General features: G+C 39.5%; 4 protein-coding genes across 4 annotated transcripts; 1 reads left to right on the top strand and 3 right to left on the bottom strand.

Moving 5' to 3' along the window:
• Nucleotides 1-54: 54 nt before the first annotated feature.
• Nucleotides 55-3,515, bottom strand: LOC115671354 (uncharacterized). Its single transcript, XM_030592904.2, has 7 exons — nucleotides 2,903-3,515; nucleotides 2,529-2,614; nucleotides 1,608-1,686; nucleotides 1,458-1,517; nucleotides 1,088-1,209; nucleotides 944-1,015; nucleotides 55-465 (listed from the first exon to the last, which is right to left on the bottom strand). Exons 1-7 carry the CDS (start codon nucleotides 3,287-3,289, stop codon nucleotides 363-365), a joined length of 909 nt encoding a protein of 302 aa, XP_030448764.2. The 5' UTR covers nucleotides 3,290-3,515; the 3' UTR covers nucleotides 55-362.
• A 1,156-nt stretch (nucleotides 3,516-4,671) lies between these two features.
• LOC115671005 (60S ribosomal protein L31-like) lies at nucleotides 4,672-6,801 on the top strand. Its single transcript, XM_030592430.2, has 3 exons — nucleotides 4,672-4,773; nucleotides 5,029-5,145; nucleotides 6,244-6,801. The coding sequence occupies exons 2-3, from the start codon at nucleotides 5,063-5,065 to the stop codon at nucleotides 6,521-6,523; spliced, it is 363 nt and encodes a 120-aa protein (XP_030448290.1). The 5' UTR covers nucleotides 4,672-4,773; nucleotides 5,029-5,062; the 3' UTR covers nucleotides 6,524-6,801.
• Nucleotides 6,802-7,067: 266 nt separating this feature from the next.
• On the bottom strand, nucleotides 7,068-10,248 carry LOC115671004 (uncharacterized). Its single transcript, XM_030592429.2, has 7 exons — nucleotides 10,077-10,248; nucleotides 9,312-9,373; nucleotides 9,078-9,161; nucleotides 8,620-8,674; nucleotides 8,024-8,159; nucleotides 7,553-7,603; nucleotides 7,068-7,470 (listed from the first exon to the last, which is right to left on the bottom strand). Exons 1-7 carry the CDS (start codon nucleotides 10,192-10,194, stop codon nucleotides 7,371-7,373), a joined length of 606 nt encoding a protein of 201 aa, XP_030448289.2. The 5' UTR covers nucleotides 10,195-10,248; the 3' UTR covers nucleotides 7,068-7,370.
• Nucleotides 10,249-12,199: 1,951 nt separating this feature from the next.
• On the bottom strand, nucleotides 12,200-16,403 carry LOC115671003 (asparagine--tRNA ligase, cytoplasmic 1-like). The gene is made up of 6 exons (XM_030592428.2): nucleotides 15,781-16,403; nucleotides 14,584-15,174; nucleotides 13,909-14,165; nucleotides 12,956-13,085; nucleotides 12,728-12,786; nucleotides 12,200-12,623 (listed from the first exon to the last, which is right to left on the bottom strand). Exons 1-6 carry the CDS (start codon nucleotides 16,261-16,263, stop codon nucleotides 12,440-12,442), a joined length of 1,704 nt encoding a protein of 567 aa, XP_030448288.2. The 5' UTR covers nucleotides 16,264-16,403; the 3' UTR covers nucleotides 12,200-12,439.
• Nucleotides 16,404-21,147: the final 4,744 nt, after the last annotated feature.

Raw genomic sequence — 21,147 nt, forward strand, 5'->3', positions numbered from 1 at the left:
AACATACTACCTCTATGCAGTGCGAGGGAATCACATATCAATAAGCGAAAACACTGTGAGAGAATATATGATGATGTCTTTCATTTGCCCGCTGGCGTTGTCAATAAAGTACCCGCCACTCTACTAAAAAATAAGATGCAAGACTCTATACATTCCTGAGCCCCAAGTCACGTGTCGATCCAAGCGTCAATCCAAGCTGTCGGAGATCCTGCTGTTTTACCTGCACTTCTTAACCTTGATTTTTGTTGCGATTGCAAACTAAAGAGACCCTCTTCTTCACCGCAACAAACCCATCTTTAGAAAGAAAGGGAGAGCCTGGTCTACCAATTTAAGATAATTTCCCTGATAATACAGTGAGTCGGCTAAATTTTGTGAACACTATAACCCATGTCCTCTGAAGTCAGATTCTCCTTCCAACTCTCGAATTCTGATCCACCGAACACCAGTTGCTTGATCCCAACATAACTGCAAAGAAAATAGTCAATTAGGGGGAATTATCCCATACTTGCTTTGCAGGAAAAAAAAAAACCTTGGACAGGTTTCTGGGTCATCCAAGCACCAGAGAAAAGTCAGAAACTTCAAAAAAGATTCATGTTCCAGAAAAAGGATAGACTCGATTAATCCATGTCCTCAAGCACAACGAAAGAAAATTGGCTACCCATGTCTTCCAAGTACTAATGGATATATCACACTGCACCTTATTGCTTAAAAAAGTGACATTTAGAGACACCACAAGAAACTATTTACAACCACCCCACTTATGCAAGACTGAGCCCTTCTTTTCCCCACATAGTAGCATGCTTATAGTTTGTGCAAGGTCAGCAAAATTAAAAAGGAGCTAATCAAGATTGTTATGAGCTCACTGCTCCAGCCCCAAGATACCTCATAAAAGACTCTATTTATATGAAAAGGAAAAAAAAAAAAAGAGGCATGGAATGCATACTCGGAGCTTATTTGTGTCAGTGCATTTATCAAGACATCCAGAAGCAATGGTTCACTCGTGCCAATATCGACCCTGCATAATTTTGAGCAAGTTCAGACCATGAAGAAGATGGGACAGGAAACAAGGGAACTTTAGAACGAATACCATATACGGGCCAAGTTGTCTTGAATCTCAAGGTCCCCGATGTTATAAAATGTGGTTGGTGTCGCATTGGCCCCTTGAATGGTATCATAGTTCGGTCTTTTATCCAGGGGAGATTGTGATAGCTGCAAAAGTGTATATTGAGATGAATAGTACAAATGAAGCAATGTGTATTATTGAAGCCTAAAATGAACACGTGATTCATTACATAGATATTGGGCATCACAACACAAACCACTCAACTAGCTCAAAAGGTTACACTTCAATCCAACATCCAAAGTAATGCCACTTACACTTACGTAGCAGCAATGATGCTGGAGGAAGTTGCCACTTAAAATGCTTATGCGAACTTTATAAGAAAAGCAGTACTTACTTGCATATTCATGGAATTGCAACCACCCAGACGTCCGACAATGTGCCATGATCGAATTGTCTGCAGCAGTATTCATAACAAACAGATCATCAGCTATTATCATAGCAGAAAAAGAAGGGGTTCTATTAACTTCCAAATGGTGTAACTTACATCACATATTAAGGAGACATCTTTTGGCAACAGAGCATTGTAGAATTCAAACCAAATGTACGAATTTGAAAAATCAAATCTGCAATTTTCAGATAAAGGAAGTAAATTAACAAGAAGAGTTCCCTACACTCGAAGAAGGCTCCAAAACTACAATGCACTTCACTGCAATTATATGTAGCTATAAAATTCCATTGATGATTCCGACAAAAAAAAAATTCAATCGATGGACTTCAGACTCCGAACAACCTTTGAGCAAGTTCTCTGAAAAGTTTACAAATGCAGCAAACCACAGTTATTGATAATCTCTCATTTCTACCACAATCATTGACACCCCACAGGCAACAAAAAAAAAACTTAACAGGATACGCTTGGGAGGATCACAGGTCCAGAAAGCATTCAAGACATTCTACTGTAATCTGTCTGAGTATTTACTACATAATTCTCAAAAGGATGGAGTCACCAAAATGGTAAATAATCAAACCCAGTATGTCCCCCAAGTCCCAGGTAATTTGAAGAGAAGAAACATAGAATCCGTAATGAGAGTAAAATGTTGCTTCTTTAGTGACACCCTTAGAACATAAGATTCACGAACACAAGACGTAAGTGGTGATATTGCCAGAATGACCAATAACCATGATCGGTAGAAACAACCATCATTTTCAGCAAAAATTTTAATGCCAAATCACCAGTATTTTGAAAGGAAAAGTATACACTTCGTTTTGTGGGTTGAGTTGTCACAAGGTAGCAGGAAATCAGCTTTGTCTCGTGTCCCTAGAGAATACTTTCTAGAAACTGTATCGCGTTCATTTACTTAACAATGATGCAGTCTCACGAGCATTTGATTCATAACACACTTATAGAAAGAGCCATGGTTCCCCAAAGAATCATCAGTACAGAATTTCGCAGCCCGACTAAACTCACTTGTTGAATTTCACTTTCATCGGTTCAGCTGAACCAGTCTTGGCATGCAATATCTTGTTCCTTTTCTTCCTCAGTCTCTCCTCCATCTACACGACAAAAACAAACCTCATGAGGACATTTATCAGAATTCATGCATCAAAAAAGAAGCCCCCCACCCCAGCTATCAAACTGCCATTTTCCGAACCTTTCCAAAAAAACCATGATCAACCCCATTAGTTAGAGAAAACACTTAGCATAAACATGGAGACCAGACATCGTAAAAACGCAAACTTTTTAATCACTCCAAGTAGCAACAACACCAAATTACTCAAGAACCAGCGTGAAGACCTTAAATTTAGCGGGAAAATACTTCAGGGATAAAATCATGAGCTTACTTTAGAACGAGCCTTCTGGGGATCGTCGAGACAGCTCCCGAGGATTTCAGCGAACTCGGGGTCTCGATCATACTTCTTCTCTTCCTCTTCCCTCCCTCGAAACCCACCACCGCTCGACGAGAACCCATTCGTTTCTTCGCCCTTCTCTTCGCCAAAATCAATTACCATTCCTCCCCCTTCTTCCTCCTCTGTCTGCAAATTCCGGGCACCGGGCTTCGACCCTCTGCTTGCCTTAGCGACATGGGTCGTCGACCTCGGATTCGCGCGAACCCGGGTCGGGAAATGGACTGTCGGACATGGGGACACGGAGGCGGGAGCGTCGGCGAACGCGAAGTTGGGCCGCGGTCGAGCGGTGGAGGAGGCGCAGGGGCTTAGGCTGAGAAGCATTGGTGGGTTATGTCAATTCAACAGACGAGAGAGGAAAGGAAGAGATGAAAATGGCGCGTCGTAGCTATGGAAGATGCGAGAGGGAGCACTGGGCAATCAGCAAAGACTGAGCTTTCGGCTCACTTCGAGAAGAAGAAGAAGAAGGAGAAGAAGATGATGAAGATGACGATGGAGGAGGAGGAGAAAAGCCATAAACCATAAACCCACCCTCCCTCCGTCTGCGAACCAAAAACAGAGGGCAGTCATCTACTTCTTGTCCATCTTCAAAAATTATAAAGAGTTATTTTGAGTTTTCGATAATTATGGGGAAAAAAATTGATCATTTATAAACTTTTTATTAGGATGGTCTTTTAAGAAAAATCGAGGCATTGAACATTGTATTAAGTTATAATAAAGTTTGATTTCGACTTTTAAATGTTAAAAAAGACGGCCACTTGTAATGCGAGCTAGAACCGGGCATCATCTTGCGAATCACAATTTCATCGCTATGTTAACATTATTTCATGATTAGTTATCCAATACTGAATTTTTAAAATGCCATTAGTAACGGGTGATCGTGTGAACACCATGCTTTATTGCTCCATATAGGTGATTCTACGTCTAGAATGAATATGGTATGTACTATAGCTACATACAAACAAAATCATGCTTAAATCAATGGGACAATCATGAGTTTGTTAAGGATCTATTTGATAAGCTTTGCCATGATTGTAAGGAATCGTGCGTTGGTGTATAAATTGCAAAAGTACTCTCTCTCTCTCTCTTTTTCACATTAAGAATTTAAAATGACAAAAATTTGATTTACATATCCAGGAATCATTTCATAAGCAATTATCGAAACACACGTGATGCACCCACGTGCTTATGTAGCTATATCATGGTAATCAAGATCTCAAAGTAGGAAAAGAAGCCAGCTTAAAATTAAAGAGGTAAAAAAGAGAGAGAAACGGATAGAAATTGTAAGAGAACACGACACAAATGGTCTATGAATTTTGGCACAATGTATAATGTAGTTCCTGAACTTTTGATTTGTTCAATGTGGTTCTCGAATTTTGGCCAACTTTCATATTGTTCAATGTGGTACCTAAACTTGTGATACATGTTCAAACTAATACCTTGATATTGAACATTTTCATATAATTTAGGGACTAGTCTGAACATATACAAAAATTTCGGAGATCATATTGAACAAATTACAAGTTCAAGAATCACATTGCACATTGAACCAAATTTTAGGGACCATATTGAATCACATTGTGTATTAGGTAAAAGTTTAGGAACCATTTGTGTTATTATCCCAAATTGCAAACCCCTATCAAGAAGAAGTTCCATACATTTGATGGGCTCAGCTTAGCCCATATAACCACAAAGTCCAGCCTACCATCTCTCTTGCACAGCTAGGGTTTTGCTGCGCCTTTATTTAGCTCCGAGCATCGCCTTCCTCCTCCGTTTTCTCTCTCACTCCCTGCCGCAAACCCTAGCAGGTAACGCTTCCGTCTCCGTCTCGCTCCCTCTCTCTTTCTCTCGCCTCTGTTTTTCATCTTACACGGCATTGGATCTGAACCTGCGGCGGCTGAAGAAGTTTGGTTTTGTGGATTGTTTTTTTGTTCCCTGGTCTTGTTCTTCTGTTTGATTGGTGGGTTTGACGAGAGGCAAGTTTGCTGCTGCGAACTTGCTCAAGAGCTACGTGGGTGTTATCTTTTTTGGGGGAATGAGAAGAATTTCCGGTCTGAATGCAGGTAAGGTCGAATTGGAAAGAGCCAAGGCGCGAGGATGGTGGAGAATACAAAAGGGAGGAAGGAAGAGGTGGTTACCAGGGAGTACACCATCAACCTCCACAAGCGTCTCCATGGATGGTGAGCCCTCGTTATTTTGTCTCATCTCTTGTTGGGCTGCAATTTTTTTGTTCTTGAAGTAAAAGGGTCTGTGGCTTTCTATACCGGTCGTGTAATGTGTTTGCCCAATAGTCTAGGCTGCTTCAAATGCTTCTTTTCTTGTTGTGTTTCATAGGTTCGGATATTTGTATGAATATAGACGTAGTCGACCGGTGTCTGAATTTCCCATGAGATGTTTAGATTGCTAGAGCGTTTTTTAGTTTGTGTCGACGATCTATCGTTAAGTTGATCGTCTTTGATGGGTTATATACTTGGGAGACTTTGATGGGTGTGCATTATCGACATGCTTTGCTCTAATTGTCGATGGGGTTAATAAGTCGGAATTGGCAGCGCGGGTGGCTGCTTAGTGTCATTTGAATATCGCTTCTCAGTTTAGTCCTCGTGCTTTCTCTAGGTTAAGCAGTAGCTTTAGGTTATGCAGTAGCTTTCACTATCAACAGGTCCAAACTTTCGCCCGTGAATTCTTTCGGTTAGCTTTCTCTAGCCACTCGCTACATATCCATAGACTTATCACTCCTTAATCTTTATTTGATCTGTCTATTGTTAATGTATTTACTAGTCAAGTTAAGGAAAGCGTAAATGCAATTAGATTTTTCCATGCCATCCAAGTATGTGCACTTGTGGTTTACCATACTAGACACCCTTATCAGTAGTCTTTAGATTCCATGGACTTTTAATTATTATAGTAAGATTATGTCTGTCTTCCTTGATTTTCATTTTAGTTGATTGAAAAGTATCAGCAACTATCTCAGCCCAGTTTTTAACCTAATTGCCTTTGTTGCTTGTCCCATTATTTCGTATATCATGTTGTGTCTGGCTCCACCGATAGATTGTGGTCACTGGTTATAGATTATTTTGTCAATGCTTTGTGAAGGAACGGCATTGAATCGTTCTTGTTGCCATGAAGCTCTATCATGGAAGTGGTTCTCTTTCTTGGTTTCTCTGCCGTTAAATTCTTATATTTGTGGGAGTGTTCGGAGTTCAGCAATGACATTAGGGGAACATGGATCTTTTAGCACTTAAGATTTATTTTGGTTGCATTGTCTTTCTGAAATATAGCACATTCAAGAAGAAAGCTCCAAAGGCCATAAAGGAGATCCGGAAGTTCGCCCAGAAAGCCATGGGAACCAATGATGTGAGAGTTGATGTGAAGCTCAACAAGCAAATATGGAGCAGGGGGATTCGAAGTGTGCCGAGGAGGATCAGGGTTCGCATTGCTCGCAAGAGGAATGAGGACGAGGATGCCAAGGAGGAGCTTTACTCTCTAGTCACCGTTGCTGAGATCCCACCGGAAGGGGTGAAGGGATTGGGCACCAAGATCATTGAAGACGATGATTGAGTTATCTTTGTTTCCTAGCTTAGTAAAATCTGCTTTAGTCTGGATTAAAAGACTTAATGAGAGTTTTGTTCAACATTTTTGGGCGTTGTTAGATTGGTTCGTGAATCGTGATCACAGTTGCAGAAAACCTTTCACCATATTGTTGTTGGTTTGTTGCTTCTCTCCGAGTGTTCTGAAACTTTAGTTCCGCCGTCCACATCTTCCTCATACTGTTCAGGACCCGAGGATCCATTGTTGTTTGCTTTCAAATTTATGTAGTTGGACGAATTACTATATCATCTTATGTGACAAACATGATCAGGAATTAGTGCCGGTTTCAATTAGTAAGCGCTGTGTTAGCTCTGCCTCACTCCTTTATCGTCTGCTTGCCGCGCATGGTGACCGTCACAAGTAACATTAATGTGTTTTTTTTTTTTTGCTAAAAGTAACATTAATGTGTTGTCGACAAGTTCTTGATACCATATCATCAGCCTCCTGCATTAGCTGCAAACTTCCGACCGATATTTTGGACATTTTTCTTAATGTTCACAAGTGAACATCCAGATGGATGGAGCAATCAATCGCATCTCCACACATTACCCTACAATTCTCATAAACTGAGTCACTATTTTTGAAGTATGTCCAGGACCAAACAACTGCTACACATCGCACGAAGATGAAGGCAGCCCTCTTTGCAATAAACTCTGCAGTGGGACGACTGGACTAAACTTCTTCGGTTAATACTGTGTAAATTCAAGAAAGATCGAAACGGCCTTGAGTAACTATCCATCTGCTTAATGACTCGGTCCAACGATCTTCAGTGATGAGTGATAAAAACATGAGCAGACTAGTAGTGATCTTCAACTCTTCAGCTAGCTTTATAAGCATACATATAGCCTCGAAGTTTTCTCACTTCTTCTGATGATTCGCGCAGTACGTGATCCACATATAGACAGATGCCAGCTCCGCTGCCATTTTTGTGTTCAAGAATGTTAATTTCTCGGAAAACCATAATAGCAGCCAGAACAGATGTTATTTTTTGGAACTCACCCAAGAGGTCCCAACGGGAGCCATAAAACATCCCAGCGAAATCTTGGAATTCTGGTGCAAAACCATTAGATTCATCTTCACAATCAGATAACTTACAATAGTATGTTAATGACCTAGATAAGCAATAACACATCAAGGCATAGAATATAATACCAGTCATAAGGTCCAACAGGTGAAATATCTAGGTACTAATTGTCATCTCAATGCACGTGTATCTAATATAAAGGATAGTGCTCTACTAGTTCGAGAAAACCACAGGCAGAAAAAGGAATAGATTCATTTTTCAAGTGATGAACTATATGAGTGAAGAAGCATCTCTGACTACAAAAGATGTCAGGCAATAAGGATGTAGCAATGCATTGAAACTAAAGGTGGGGCGGGATGGGATTTATAAAAATTTAAACCGTGCTGTTTTGGTAAAAGAGGAGTTCAAAACTTCAAAGTATGAACCACAGAGAAGAAATTTTGTACCTCAACAAGTAATACAGCCAAAACATTGCTGGTATAATGCTGGTGAAGCACGAATACCAAAGCCACTGTCTATATTGTCTTGTGTTTTGAATAAGCCCAACAATAGCCATAGAGCAAGCTAAAACAGCAATCCAGTCTGCGGGTAGTTTTGATTAGCATTGTTCATGCCAAATGCTCCACATTAACATAACTACTCAAACCATGCAACAAAATGAAAGAAAGGGCACATTCCTAAAATCAAAGCTGTGGAAGCTCAAATTGAACTTAAACAGATAAACCATCAGAGACAGGTATTCTTACTAAAGCTAAAGAAAATTATTGTGGGATAAAGAAAAAGATTTATGTTGGCAAGCACAGGTATAAGTAATGTTAATTAGGAGCACAGCCAAAGTGAAGTTGGTATTTGAGACTCTTCAGCCAACATCTCATAGGAATTGAGTGGGAAAGAACTATTTCTACACAATGTACACTTCTATTTTAATGCGACACGTCCGCTAAGCTATTGATATAAATAAAACCAAAAAATGAGAAGAATGGGGCAAGACATGACCAGCCGATTATAATCACGGCTCAAGAAGTGATTGAGAGAAACCCACCTGCAAATATAATCATCCAAGAAGGAGCCTCCTCCATGAAGTAAGCGTGATGTCGCTGATTAAAAGGGGAAACCATGTTAAGATGTTCTAATATACAGCATCTAGAAGAAAAATGATTTTTGAACTATAGACAAGTGGACAATTCAGAATTACTGTTTCGCTAACTTCACCAGCCATGCAACAATTAAAAGCAGTATCATGCTCCCAGCCTTTATAATGCATGCCCAAAATTGTCTCAAAATACCATGAATATATGGATCTATCCATACCAGAAAGATAAAATGTGCAAACAAAGGAAACCTGAACCACATAATCCTACTTAATTTAGTTGTATGATACTTCAGGTAGGACACTTAAAAGACTTACTCTAGGTATTTCAGCAACCACTAAACCCCAGTCATCTTAAAACAAGAGAAGAACAATAATCTAACTTTAATGGTGGATCATCACTAACATACCAATTCCCATGGAGATGTAGCCTGCCGGTATATGGAATAGACGAGGAAGGCAGCAAAGCAAAAGAGAAATGCCGCAAATACACTCTGCAATAATAAGAAGTTTGAGAAAAGATTGAGATGTCAATTAAATTTTAGAATGCATCAGCTTAAAAAAAAGCACTAACAAAAATACTAATATAGGTTATATGATCCGATCAGATTGAAGACATATAGCTCGTTTCGTCACCAATTTACCCTCCAACAGAGACTCTGTACCGCTTGACTCTTTTCGAGCGACCGAACCAACTCCTCTTGCTCTGCACAAGGAGGAAGAAAGAACCACACGAGTGTAACCCAATGCACAGCAAAATCGATCCTAAAGAGCAAATCTCAGTTGGCTTCACTGCTGCCATTCCAGTAAAAACAAAACCATCCTAGAGCCAAACACAACAAGTGCCATTCACAGTTACTGATCATGGTTCAAATTCCCAGACCCAACAAACAAACAAAAAAGAACCGGTACAATCCTACCCACATACAAACCAAATTGGAGTACAATAACTTTCCCTAGATGGGTTTCATTTCAAGACGCCCAAAAAGAACCGTACAAACGTAAACCAATGCAGAGCAAAATCGGTCCTAAAGAACAAATCTCAGTTGGCTTCACTGCTGCATTCCAGGAAAAACAAATCCATCCTAGAGCCAAATGCAACAAATGCCATTCACAATTACTGATCATGACTCAAACTCCCAGACCGAAAAAAACATAAAAAAAAGAACCGGTACAATCCCAACCCACAAACAAACCCAATCGGAGTAAAGTAACTTTCCCCAGATGGGTTTCATTCAAAGACGCCCAAAATGCGAAATTTTAGTTGCCCGAAGGGATCAAGCGACGAAACACGAACCGATGCTAAGCTTCTTTGATCTTCCCTCCTCTCTCGCGTTCATTTTGAGGTCCCCAAAACGAGAAAACGCGCGCAAAAAAAAGAATAAATTTGAGAAAAGGGGCAGAGAGACCTTGCGTGTCCATGGGACGAGAATCGTCGAGAGAGGGATCGTCACGGGTGGGGAGAGAGAAGTGGCCGCCGCGGCGAGGCTTCCTCCATTTCTTCGACAGCCGCTTCATCGCCATCATAGCTTTCGAGCTCCTCCTAATTCAAACTGGCGATCTTCGTTTCCACAGCAGAACGAACTGGACTTCTACTCCGGCGGAAACTCGGGTTCAGTCTGCCAAAACGCTGTCGTTGCAGATTCCAAAATTCTAAAATATTGGCCAAATCTTAAAATTAAGAGAAAATTGCATGTGAATTTACATGTGATGAAAATTTCATGTATTTAAAATACAAAAAGAAAAAGTTAAAAATTGTATGCGTCGTCGCAAAGATTTGCAAAAAGCAAAAAGTTATAATAAAGTCACTCTAAAGAAATTTTAAACTTCTGAAGCAATGAAACTTGTCATCTAAAGTTTTTTGTTTTTCATAATCTTTTAACAAATTAAAATTTTATTTTTTAGTTTCTATAATCCTAAAAAGAAATTTTCATTTTATTTCAAGTCGAAAATGACGGAAACAAATTTCTAGCTTTCCATTTTGATTTTCAGGCAAATAAAAGGAAGAAAGACAAAAAATGGGTCATTGAACCAGTTCAGTATCTGAAATTTTCTAAATATTCAAAAACCTTTTCATAAATCTCGGAGCCCATTTTCTTATATTTATGTAAACAGATTGGTTCTTAAAAGTGGAAAAACAAATTTTCACATGAAATCACCAGCTTGAACAGTTATAATAAAATTAGTTTTTTTCAAATATAAAAATCAATATTGTTCAATATTTTGGAAGTAGAAAGATTTGCTTTTCATGATTAGAATGGTGATTTTAGGTATCTCTAATTCTAGATTAATGAAAAAAGAAACTTTAGTGCCAAAAGAGTGAAGGATAAAATTGCAATTCAATTACATCCATGTCAACATATCGTTACCAATACATAACAATCCCTCGTGTATCGTGTTTTAAGAGTTATTAGCGCTTTTGAAGTTTTTATTCACCTTTAATAATTAGAATTTGATATGTCTAGGAAACAGAAACTGTATTGTTTTCGATTAATAAATAGATAAGTTTTTCTAATGTTATCGATGAATAAATTCGCTAGTTTTGTTAATTTAACGAGTTGATACTATTTTGACAATAAAGCCTATAAGTAAAAGCAATCAAAAAATGCACTTATACTAATGTTAAATAAATATTTGTTACATGATGTAACCAAACATTATTTTCATTAAGAAACGTTTAAAACCAAAATAAAAATAAGTTAAATGACTTTATTGTTTATTAATAAAAACAATAAATGAATCCAAACATCGCCTCTATCTAACAAGAAAGCACCAATCCAGTCAGGGATGTATTGATAACCACTCAACTCTAGTCAGAATCGCATTCTTCTTTTATAGAAAGTTATACTCACGTAGTGACATGACCCGGTTAAGATTGCTACTTTAGATAAAGTTATATTCTAAAGTGGATTAATTTCTGGTACACATATAAAGATCCATCTATAATATATATAGACATAGTAAATTTTTTCCTAAATTTCATGTTTTCTATCACCAATCCACCATAAATTTTCTCAATCAGTCCAAGCAAGAAGTGAAGTCACCTAACTTTTTTCAAACTTGTGAATGGGGCTAATGAGCTCATCTGATTAGCATTATTCCCCCAGCATCTTGCTCTTGACCTGATAAATCAGGTCCCAAAGCAGTCCAAACATTCGTGCCGAAGCGAACCTTTCAATCTAAACCCTAATGTTTGCAGCACAGTACTTTGATTTTCCATCGTTCTTTTTTCAGTATCGACTTTTTGCAGCGTAACTTTTCTGATCTCATTTCAATCACAATGACCGAACAAACCCGAAGAAATTGCTTTACCACGCGAAATCTGTCATGTGTCGAGGTACTAACCACTCCAAGAGAGCTGATTGCTCCAGGATCAGTTCTCTTCGGCATGAATAATGACCAGATTTTGATCGGGCATAAAGCATTCCAACATGAATAGCTCAATCTTGGACAATATCTACAGTCACTTTATCCGGTACAAACAAAACCATTCATGCCCTCAAACAAGAAGACTATTTCAGCAACAAGTATATACTAGTGTGAAAACACCAACTTATCAAAACATACCCAAGAGGAAATGTTTGCATAGCAGAGAACAACTCCACAGTAATTTCAGTGTGCAATGCCATCTAGAAAGAAACTCAGCCACTATTGGAAAAGTAGAAAAACGTAAGCTAAGGTTGCATTACTTTTTCTCAAATGAGAGAAGCAAATAATAAGTTTCAGTAATCAGAGTGTATCGGCTCATGGGTCTGCTACCCTGCGTGTGTCCTCATAGATCCGCTCTTCCCGGGTACCTTGGGAATGGGATGACATCCCTAATGTTGTCGATACCAGTAGCGAATAGAATCATCCGTTCAAAGCCCAAACCAAATCCGCAATGTTTGACAGTCCCATATCGCCGCAGGTCAAGATACCATTCGTAGGGATCCAGGGGCAGCCCCATCTCAAGTATCCTGATAAAAATGTAATTTGAGCAATTAGACCTGATTTTATTACCACTTTGCATCTAGGGTTGAAGAAACTATTACATAAATGGTAAAATGACGAGGAAATATACCTATCACGAATAACCTCATAGCGCTCTTCCCTTTGGCTTCCGCCAATTAACTCTCCTACCTGAAAGCGACAAGTGAATATATCAGACTTGGAAGAACAGTACACACAACGATAAAGCCTGCCAACCAGTTTTCTAACAGTTGCTTTTAATCCCTAGCGATTTTGCTAATTATGTCTTCCCTCATGGTCTGCAAAAGTTTCATTTGTGACTAGCAAGTAATTGTCCTACCTTTGGTACGAGAACATCCATGGCTGCGACTGTCTTTGAGTCATCATTGAGCCTCATATAGAATGCTTTAATTCCTTTCGGGTAATTGTACACAATAACGGGCTTCTGGAATTTCACCTCTGTCAAGTATCTGTGAAATTGGCCAAAACAAAGTTTAACAACCATCAGTTATCAGATAGTACACATGGAGTTTGTTTGGTACAGATGTGGCTGTGCTGTGCTGTTTCGAAGCACATGCGTCTGGCAATACATCTTTTAAAAGTGTTGCACCATGGCTACGGTTGACTATTGCATTTAGCAAAAGCTACTGCAAGATTACTGTGGTTATCAAAATGGCTAAAAAGATTTATAACATTATGTAGAGTTGCTACCAACTATTATGTCCATATTATTAGAATTTTTTCAATATACCATTTGCACCATACAGTAACAATAATAATTATTATAATAACACTACTGTTATTATGACTCTGTATTTTTTTGTTTTTTATTATTATTGCTATTACGAAATTAATATAGTAATGTTATTATATCAAATTTTAGAAAAGTTGCAAACTTTCCTTCTAGGGAAAAATATTAATGAAAATTCGAAATGAATAATACAATAATAGTAGAATTATTGATTATTATAAGTATCATCAATATGGTTATTATTAGTATTGTAGTTATAATTAATATTTATGTTTTTATTATTATGGAATTAGCATATTAATCTTTTTTTGTTTGGGTATTTTTGTGCTAATAAAATTATCTTTAAAAAAACTTAATAGTTGCGGCACCTCAAAGCTACTAGAGGCGGTTTTGTGAAAATTGTGGAAGTATTTCAGCTGCGAGGGTGTCACTGCTATGAGATTTTTATCAAAGACCTCGAAATGCCAAAGCACCTTCTTTCTCAACTTTTGCAGCTGGGGAAAAGCCGTACCAAACACACGCGTAGTCATGCAAGTACATACCTTTCATGCTCAGATGCTAAATCGATGCCCCATTCCACCTTATTCTCAAATTGTTTACCACCCTTCACGGCCTCCACTAATAGCTCCACAGCTTCAGTGTAAGAGATACGCTCAAAGGGGGTTGAAGCAACTGTTCTTAGACGATCAATGCAAGTTTTGTCAAAATTCTTGGCCATGAAGTCCATATCATCAAGGCAGTTGTCCAGTAACCAGTTACATAAAAACTTCACATATGCCTCTGCACAGTTCATGTCATCCTACACACGAACAGAATATAGAACCCTTTAATGTAACAAACGATTTTGCATAAAAATGGTAAAAGTAATGGGCACATCATCATCAAAGGAAACGGACCAGATTATTCCCTCCTAGACATTATTTAACTTAAAGTAAAAACTGAAAAGGCAATACTACATCCAACCACTTACATTTACGTACCTAGAGGACAAACTACTCATGTTATCAGCAAAAGAAATTCTATTTAACAAGTATGTACATTGGAGACTTGGTGTACTATCCTCTTAAATTTACCCATTACAAGAAGAAATCAACCAATAATAAAGAAACAATAAGAAGGAACTAAACAGGAATAGATATATAAATTCTCATGTAGATGCTGAAATTTGCTATATGTCAACCGTTTTCAATCAGACTGAAGGACTGAGATGACTTTACCTTCAGATCTGCAAAAGCTATTTCAGGCTCCACCATCCAAAATTCTGCCAAATGCCTCGATGTATGAGAGTTCTCAGCACGGAAAGTCGGACCAAATGTGTAAACGCTACTAACAGCACATGCATAAGTCTCCACTTGTAATTGTCCAGAAACAGTCAAGAATGCTTGACGGGCGAAAAAATCGTGGTCATAATCTATCTTTCCATCCTTTTGTGGGATACCAGGTTTTAGTTTGAATCTCTCTTCCAGCCTTGAGAGGTTCTCTTTGGCCTTTGTTAGCACAGCCACAGATGCTGTGATATCCGCCTTACTAGCTTTAGCAGATTTCAGCTGTGCAACTACCTCTCCCTTCTCTTTTACAAGAAGCTTAGCAGCTTCAATTTCCGCTTCAGATGGAGGAGGGTTCTTGATCAGCTCCTTCTCCACCCTCTCAGCCTCACTTATCAGAGTTGTTACTTGAAACATTTCACCTGCACCCTCGCAGTCACTAGTGGTGATAATTGGAGTGTGTATATAGAGAAAACCATGCTTTTGGAAGAATGTGTGAGTCGCATAAGCCAACGCATTACGGATCCGAGCCACGGCAGAAATCTGAAAGCATCAATCATTCAGAAAAAGATTGGCAATGACATGAGGGAAACATCACAGTTGAAATTTCTTTCCCATTTTTGTAGAATTTCTCACGGATTGTCAATGAGTTAATACAAGACTCCTTCATGAGCAGACAACAACCAATAGACTCAATTTGTTAACATCTTTTAAGTGGATGTCAACATGCATTTTGCCTATCAAATCCTAACAATCACTCAGATTCTGCAAAACCACTTTTTTTTTAATCAAGGAAACTACTCTGGTTACCAGATTTATACAAGATTTGGATGATTATAAAGCTTTTTCTCCCCATTCTTTCCAGATGGGTAAAGAAGTTACGAAACCAACCGGCAAAAAATCAACCTTTGACAGATATTCGCCTAAATGGGCATCAAAAACACAATCTTACTACATTAGAACAAAGAGCAAATTGAAGTCGTCGCATACGTAAGGCTTCACCTCGCTCCTGCTTTTCAATACACCACACCCCTTAAGCAGCAACCATGAACTCTTAACCAGAATTTTCACATCTTTTCACGAGCAGCGGCACAGAGCACATGAATTTAAGAAGCAAATTGAAGAACACACGCATGTCCACACACGTACCGTGTTGGTCTTCGGCCTCAGATGCACGACGTCCCTCAGGAACTCGAGCGTGAGCTTAGTCTTCGGCAGCGGGTACTTGGCCGGGTCGACGGGGCCGACGTGGACGACCTCCTCGACCCGGAGCTCAATCTTCTGCTTCGTCCCCTCGGGGGGGACCTTGAGCACGCCCTCGAGGGCCACGCACGTGCCGGTCGGCACGAGCAGGCCGAGATCGGCCACGGCCGAGTCGACGATGACCTGGAGGTTCATCGGGCACGAGCCGTCGTTCACCTCGAGGAACGCGAAGGAGCCGCTCCCCTGCTTCCGGCCGGTCTTGACCCAGCCGCCGACGCGGGCCCGCCGGCCGGCGAGACCGGAGCCGCCGTCGGGGCGGGCGAGGATGGAGCGGATCGGGACCCGGTCGGAGAAGTCGTGCTTGGGGACGGCGTCGGAGAGGGAGGCGGCGGCGAGCTGGTCGACCGGCGGCTGCGTCTGGTCCGACATTGCGCGGCCCTTGCTGCGCGCGTCGCTCTCTCTCTCTCTCTCTCTCTGCGTGGTCGAAGCTTTTGAGGATTTAGGACAGAGAGGAGAGAGAGAAATGATGAAAACCCTAACGTTTGGTTATGGTGAACAACCAAACGAGGAGGGGGTCTCGCTTGAGGTTTTATAGCACGAGAATGTTTTTCGCATTTGCGATTTTTTATTAGCCTGGAAAAAAAGAAAATTCAAGAAGCATTTTTTTTTATTTTTGTTAATGTATTTTGTTAAGGATTTTATTTCTAAGACTGGACATCACTTATTGGACGTCGTTTCAAATAAGGGCCTAAAATGTCATCGTTTTCTCAATTAGAGGTCTGAAATGGCTATAACAGTTTCAAATAAGGGCCTAATCCCGTCGACTCGCCGGTCAGCCAAATTTTCCGGCCGGTCAAAGGCGATTTCATCAAAAAACAATTTTAAACAAGTAGGAGGGCTGGCTAGCTCTCCCGCCTGTGGCCGCCGTCCCATTGTTAGTGGGGTGGTGATGATGGCCAATGACTCTCGTCGACCAGTGGCCCTCGCCATAACAGGGAGAGGGCGGCGATCCCGTGTGGTCCTTTTTTTTTTCTTTTTAACTTTGGCCTTTTTTTTCTATTTTAAGTTTGTCTTTTTTGTGGAAAGAAAAAAACAGAAAAGGAAAAAATGGAAAGACGAAAATACCCTTAAGTCGGGTGAGGTCAAGCCCTTCTTTGAAACTGATATGGCAATTTCATACCCTTATTTGAAACAAAATTCACTTCATGTCCATATTTGAGAAAATGAATGCACTTGAAGCTCTTGTTTAAAATAATATCCACTTCATGCCCTTATTTGAGAAAATGAAGGCACTGCAGGCTTTTATTTGGAATTTCCCTAATGTTTTTATGCAAATTTCATGTCCTTAGAAATTTATATATGTTGTGCTTTTTGTGATGATTGGATAATAAGAAAGAACTGAAAAAGTTAATTAAGAGATCGGCGGGTTTTTTACTAAAGCAATAAGCACGGATTTGTGGGGCTATATCGGAAAAGATTTCCAATGGAACTGTGATGATTAATGAGCTCTCAACTTTGACAAGATCGCTCGTCTGAATTTTTTAGTTAACGTGATTAAACTTATTTAATCTTTGCTCATGTTGAATACTTGGGTCTCAAGCACTTAATGACTCGATCAAACGAGCTCTTAATAAAATGGCAACTTGCATAGGAGTGACTGAGTTTTGTAAGTTGTGTGCGCTTTTCTTGTCAAACAAGCATTTTTTACTTTGGTGTGCCAAAAGTAAAATAAAAATAAAATGAAAAGGAGAAAGGAGTCCAAGCAAAAAAAAAATTCCACCAGATTTTGACTTTTGAGGACCAATTTCAAAGTCAGTGAATTGCGCGAGAAATTATAAAAAGTCCAAAGTCAAAAGTGAAAGCAAAAACTGTTTAGATTACCGCGAACGACCAATATTTGGCTGCATTAAAGAGCAATTGAACTTTTTGTTAATGGAAATTAAGGTACAAAATATGTTTTCTCGACACGGCAAAACTTGGATTTTGTTTCGACGATCAAGAAATCATAACATGACCATAGCAAAATTAAGACTGTACAGTGTACGTAAAAGTCATGCGCAGAAATTTTTTGAGTATCGGAAATTACAAATTCTGGATACCGAAATTGCCGGTAATATGTTTCGCGACGCGACGTGATCTTCGTTAGCAAAGCCATGAAATCATATGCGAAACATGGAAATTATAAATTTTTGGTGAATATATGCTTGATGAGATTTTTGTGTTTTTTTTGGATTAATATCACAAAAAACCCCAAAACTAATATACCGGTGACAAATTTGCCTCAAACTAATTTTTTAACCACCAAAAACCCCAGTAAAATAACAAATTTACCATAAATTAATTTTTTAACCACTAAGGCTCCGTTCGTTTGGCGGAAAATATTGTGTTTTTGGAAAATGTTTTCCCGGAAATCATTTTCCTAGAAAATATTACCTTTAAAAACCCCAAACTTATATATTTCCCGCGACAAATTTACTCTTTATTAGTTTCGAGTTAAATTGAATTAATACCACAAAAATCATAACGGGGGGGTGAGTGTAAAAGAAGCAATATGATTTTACGGAAACGAAACATTTTCCGCCCCCGAACACCGGAAAACCCGGAAAATATTTTCCGGAAGAATATTTTTCCGGAAACGAACACAGCCTAAAAATCTCGAATTAGTACACTTGTGACAAATTTACTCTTTATTAGTTTCCGTTAAATTGGATTAATATCACAAAAATCACAAACGGATGTAAAACCCAAACGATCCATTTGTCACTTGCCGCGTGCCATTTAATAAAGTAATTTGACACTAAAATTTGACTGAAATTAATGAAGGGTAAATTAGTCCAAAGTATGCCGATTTGGGTTTTTTTTTTTGTTTTTGCGCATCTCCCGCCGGTGAAAATACGGGAAATTAAAATTACGGAAATTTCGAGGGGGGGGGGGGGGGACTTTTTGTCTCTCTCTCCCCCGAGGAGTGTGGAATACGGTGGTGCAAGGCGTACGGTACGTCCAAGTCGAAGCGTGCTCCTCACGTGATTCGCGGGGGAACAACGCGTGCGCCCCAAGCCGATCCCTGATTGGTCGACGGATGACGTGGTGGGGGGCCCCACCCAAGATGCCCCCGTGGCAGGAACCCGACGCGGAGTATCTTGTGCGACGGATCTTCCTTTTCTCCATAGCAAATAAAGGCGGCTAAGATTGTGAGGTGAAACCTTATGCTAATTTTAAAACAAAAAGGTATATTATATATATCAAAAACCCAAATCATACCCATCGTGGCTCACGTGGCTTAAACATTCTTTTTCGCAACATGAAAAACTCTAAGTTTATACCTATACGATACTTTCACCCTCCATCAAGGTTTCGTTAGATGATTTATCAGAAAAAACGACGTTTTTTTTAATCGTTTCGCTTAAGCATGCAAGCAACGTTTGTTTTCTAGTGCCTATTTAAACTGTCTTTTAACAATTCTTATTGACAGAAATTTGACGAGTGGGTAAATGTGTCACGTTGTGTATTGGTCAAAAGTTCAGGGGATCACATCAAATAAATTAAAATTCCATGAGCCACATCGCACATTAGGCCAAAATTCAATAACCATCGGTGTCATTATCCCAAATAAAATTGGAATCGAAGTACATCCTTGTGTATGCTTGAAAATCTCTTAATTTCATTCAAAAGTCAACTTTTATTGCTATCCTTGGCAAGTGCAAAGCAATCCCTTGGTCCTGAGTAGGACCTTAAAAGGCTCAAGAAGAAAACATGGAGAAAGGATTCTCCGGTATGATGGAGGCTCGTCTCCATGTTCTCTTTGTATTCCCTCTCTCCATGAAAGAAAAAGATTTGGAGGGAATTTGTGGCCTCTTAGGTGGTGAAGGTAGACACCACGTTAACTACGATTGGCTATCTCTGAATTAGTAGGTATAATAGCCTCTCGTACCTGAGATGACGAGAGGGGAGGTTTCAGCTTCCTGCAGGTTTGCTTGTGCTTCGCACAAGTCTGTCAATCGACTGGCAGACTTGTACCTCGGTTGACAGACTTGTGTATACTCGAAAATCTCTTAATTTCATTCAAAAGCATAATTCGTGCAATTTAACTTTTATTGCTATCCTTGGCAAGTGCCAAGCAATCCTTGCATCATTCTATCGCGACATGCGTTGCTACATTTTCATTGGTTCTTTTTCTTATCAATGAATATATCTCTTTACTTGTATGACTTAGATGTTTCTTCTATTTCGCAAAAGTTACCGCGAGATATATTATCAGTTGCAAATCATTTGATTGGAGTGAGTGTCGGTTAGCCATGGCCGAACCCCCCTCTTTCTTTTCTCTTTTTCTCATTTTTGCTATTTTATTTTTCTTGTTAGTTTCCTTGCTTAGCATTTGATAACGTGCTTAGCGCTAACTACTTTTGACATGTCACTCTAGTGTTACATAATACATTCATAACGCATAACCGAGTGTGTTCGTATTAAGCCTAATTGGGCTTGTGCCACATGTACCCATTTCATGTGTGAACGATAAATCTACCACTTGCAAATTGATCGTTATATCACATTTATGCAAGCTCCGACTCATATAAATAGGAACTTATGCCGCTTGCGTCAACACAACACGTTTAGATTCATCTGACGCGCTAAAACACGACTTTTACGTGTTTATATCGTAGATTAGATCTTGAACATATTTCGCATATTGCGCTTTTAATCTACTAATAAACCTGTTTTAGGTTTTAAAGTTAGATCACGATTAATAAAAATAGGTAGCATTGCACTGATACCTAAAATTTGTCCATGTTCATTTTTGTGCCATACCTACAATTCGAGGATGCTATTAATAACATGATAGAGGGCTTCATTATATCAATTGAGAAAAGTCATTTAAAAATAAAGAAGAAGAAGAAGAAGAGATGAGCAACTTGCCCAAACATTAAGCCTTGATCCGATAATACAAACACATGCTATTATCTCAATGGTTTGTTGAGCATGCTCCTCCCGCAAGATCGCCTCGAGCTGGTCCTCTCATTGGACCGCCTCAAGCTGGTCATCTGAAGAACGCAACCACCGTGAAGTAACCGATCGCAATCGTCAGGCTCAAACGAGAAAGAGAGAGACAAGAGAGAGAGAGGGGTTGCACAAGGCAATGACAATCACCACCACATGCCAATTGCTGTTGGGCCGTCGGCGACGGCAGCAACTACTTTCCGGTGACTTGCCGCCAAGGAGACGGTGGTGGCTGCAACCATCAGATGAAGAGAGAAAACTTTTCAACATGCGGCCCAAAACACAATAACCAAGAAGAGAATTCAAGCAAAAAGCCCA

Source organism: Syzygium oleosum, unplaced genomic scaffold (assembly GCF_021117445.2).
Source record: "Syzygium oleosum isolate NSW1041296 unplaced genomic scaffold, Sole_v2.1 Sole_v2.21, whole genome shotgun sequence".
Taxonomy (NCBI): Eukaryota; Viridiplantae; Streptophyta; class Magnoliopsida; order Myrtales; family Myrtaceae; genus Syzygium; species Syzygium oleosum.

Bases quoted from the DNA above. Each gene is read 5' to 3' on its own strand.
- LOC115671354 (XM_030592904.2), bottom strand. From the start codon at position 3,289: ATGCTTCTCAGCCTAAGCCCCTGCGCCTCCTCCACCGCTCGACCGCGG. The intron at 2,615-2,902 runs GTAAGCTCATGA...TTTGTCGTGTAG, and splicing joins CCCAGAAGGCTCGTTCTAAA to ATGGAGGAGAGACTGAGGAA. The intron at 1,518-1,607 runs GTAAGTTACACC...ATACTGCTGCAG, and splicing joins ATGTCTCCTTAATATGTGAT to ACAATTCGATCATGGCACAT.
- LOC115671005 (XM_030592430.2), top strand. From the start codon at position 5,063: ATGGTGGAGAATACAAAAGGGAGGAAGGAAGAGGTGGTTACCAGGGAG. The intron at 5,146-6,243 runs GTGAGCCCTCGT...TCTGAAATATAG, and splicing joins CACAAGCGTCTCCATGGATG to CACATTCAAGAAGAAAGCTC.
- LOC115671004 (XM_030592429.2), bottom strand. From the start codon at position 10,194: ATGATGGCGATGAAGCGGCTGTCGAAGAAATGGAGGAAGCCTCGCCGC. The intron at 9,374-10,076 runs GTCTCTCTGCCC...CTCCTTGTGCAG, and splicing joins TCGTCCCATGGACACGCAAG to AGCAAGAGGAGTTGGTTCGG. The intron at 7,471-7,552 runs GTGAGTTCCAAA...CAAAAATGGCAG, and splicing joins CTCCCGTTGGGACCTCTTGG to CGGAGCTGGCATCTGTCTAT.
- LOC115671003 (XM_030592428.2), bottom strand. From the start codon at position 16,263: ATGTCGGACCAGACGCAGCCGCCGGTCGACCAGCTCGCCGCCGCCTCC. The intron at 15,175-15,780 runs GTACGTGTGTGG...TGATGCTTTCAG, and splicing joins TGAGGCCGAAGACCAACACG to ATTTCTGCCGTGGCTCGGAT. The intron at 12,787-12,955 runs GTAGGACAATTA...TGTCGCTTTCAG, and splicing joins TGGATGTTCTCGTACCAAAG to GTAGGAGAGTTAATTGGCGG.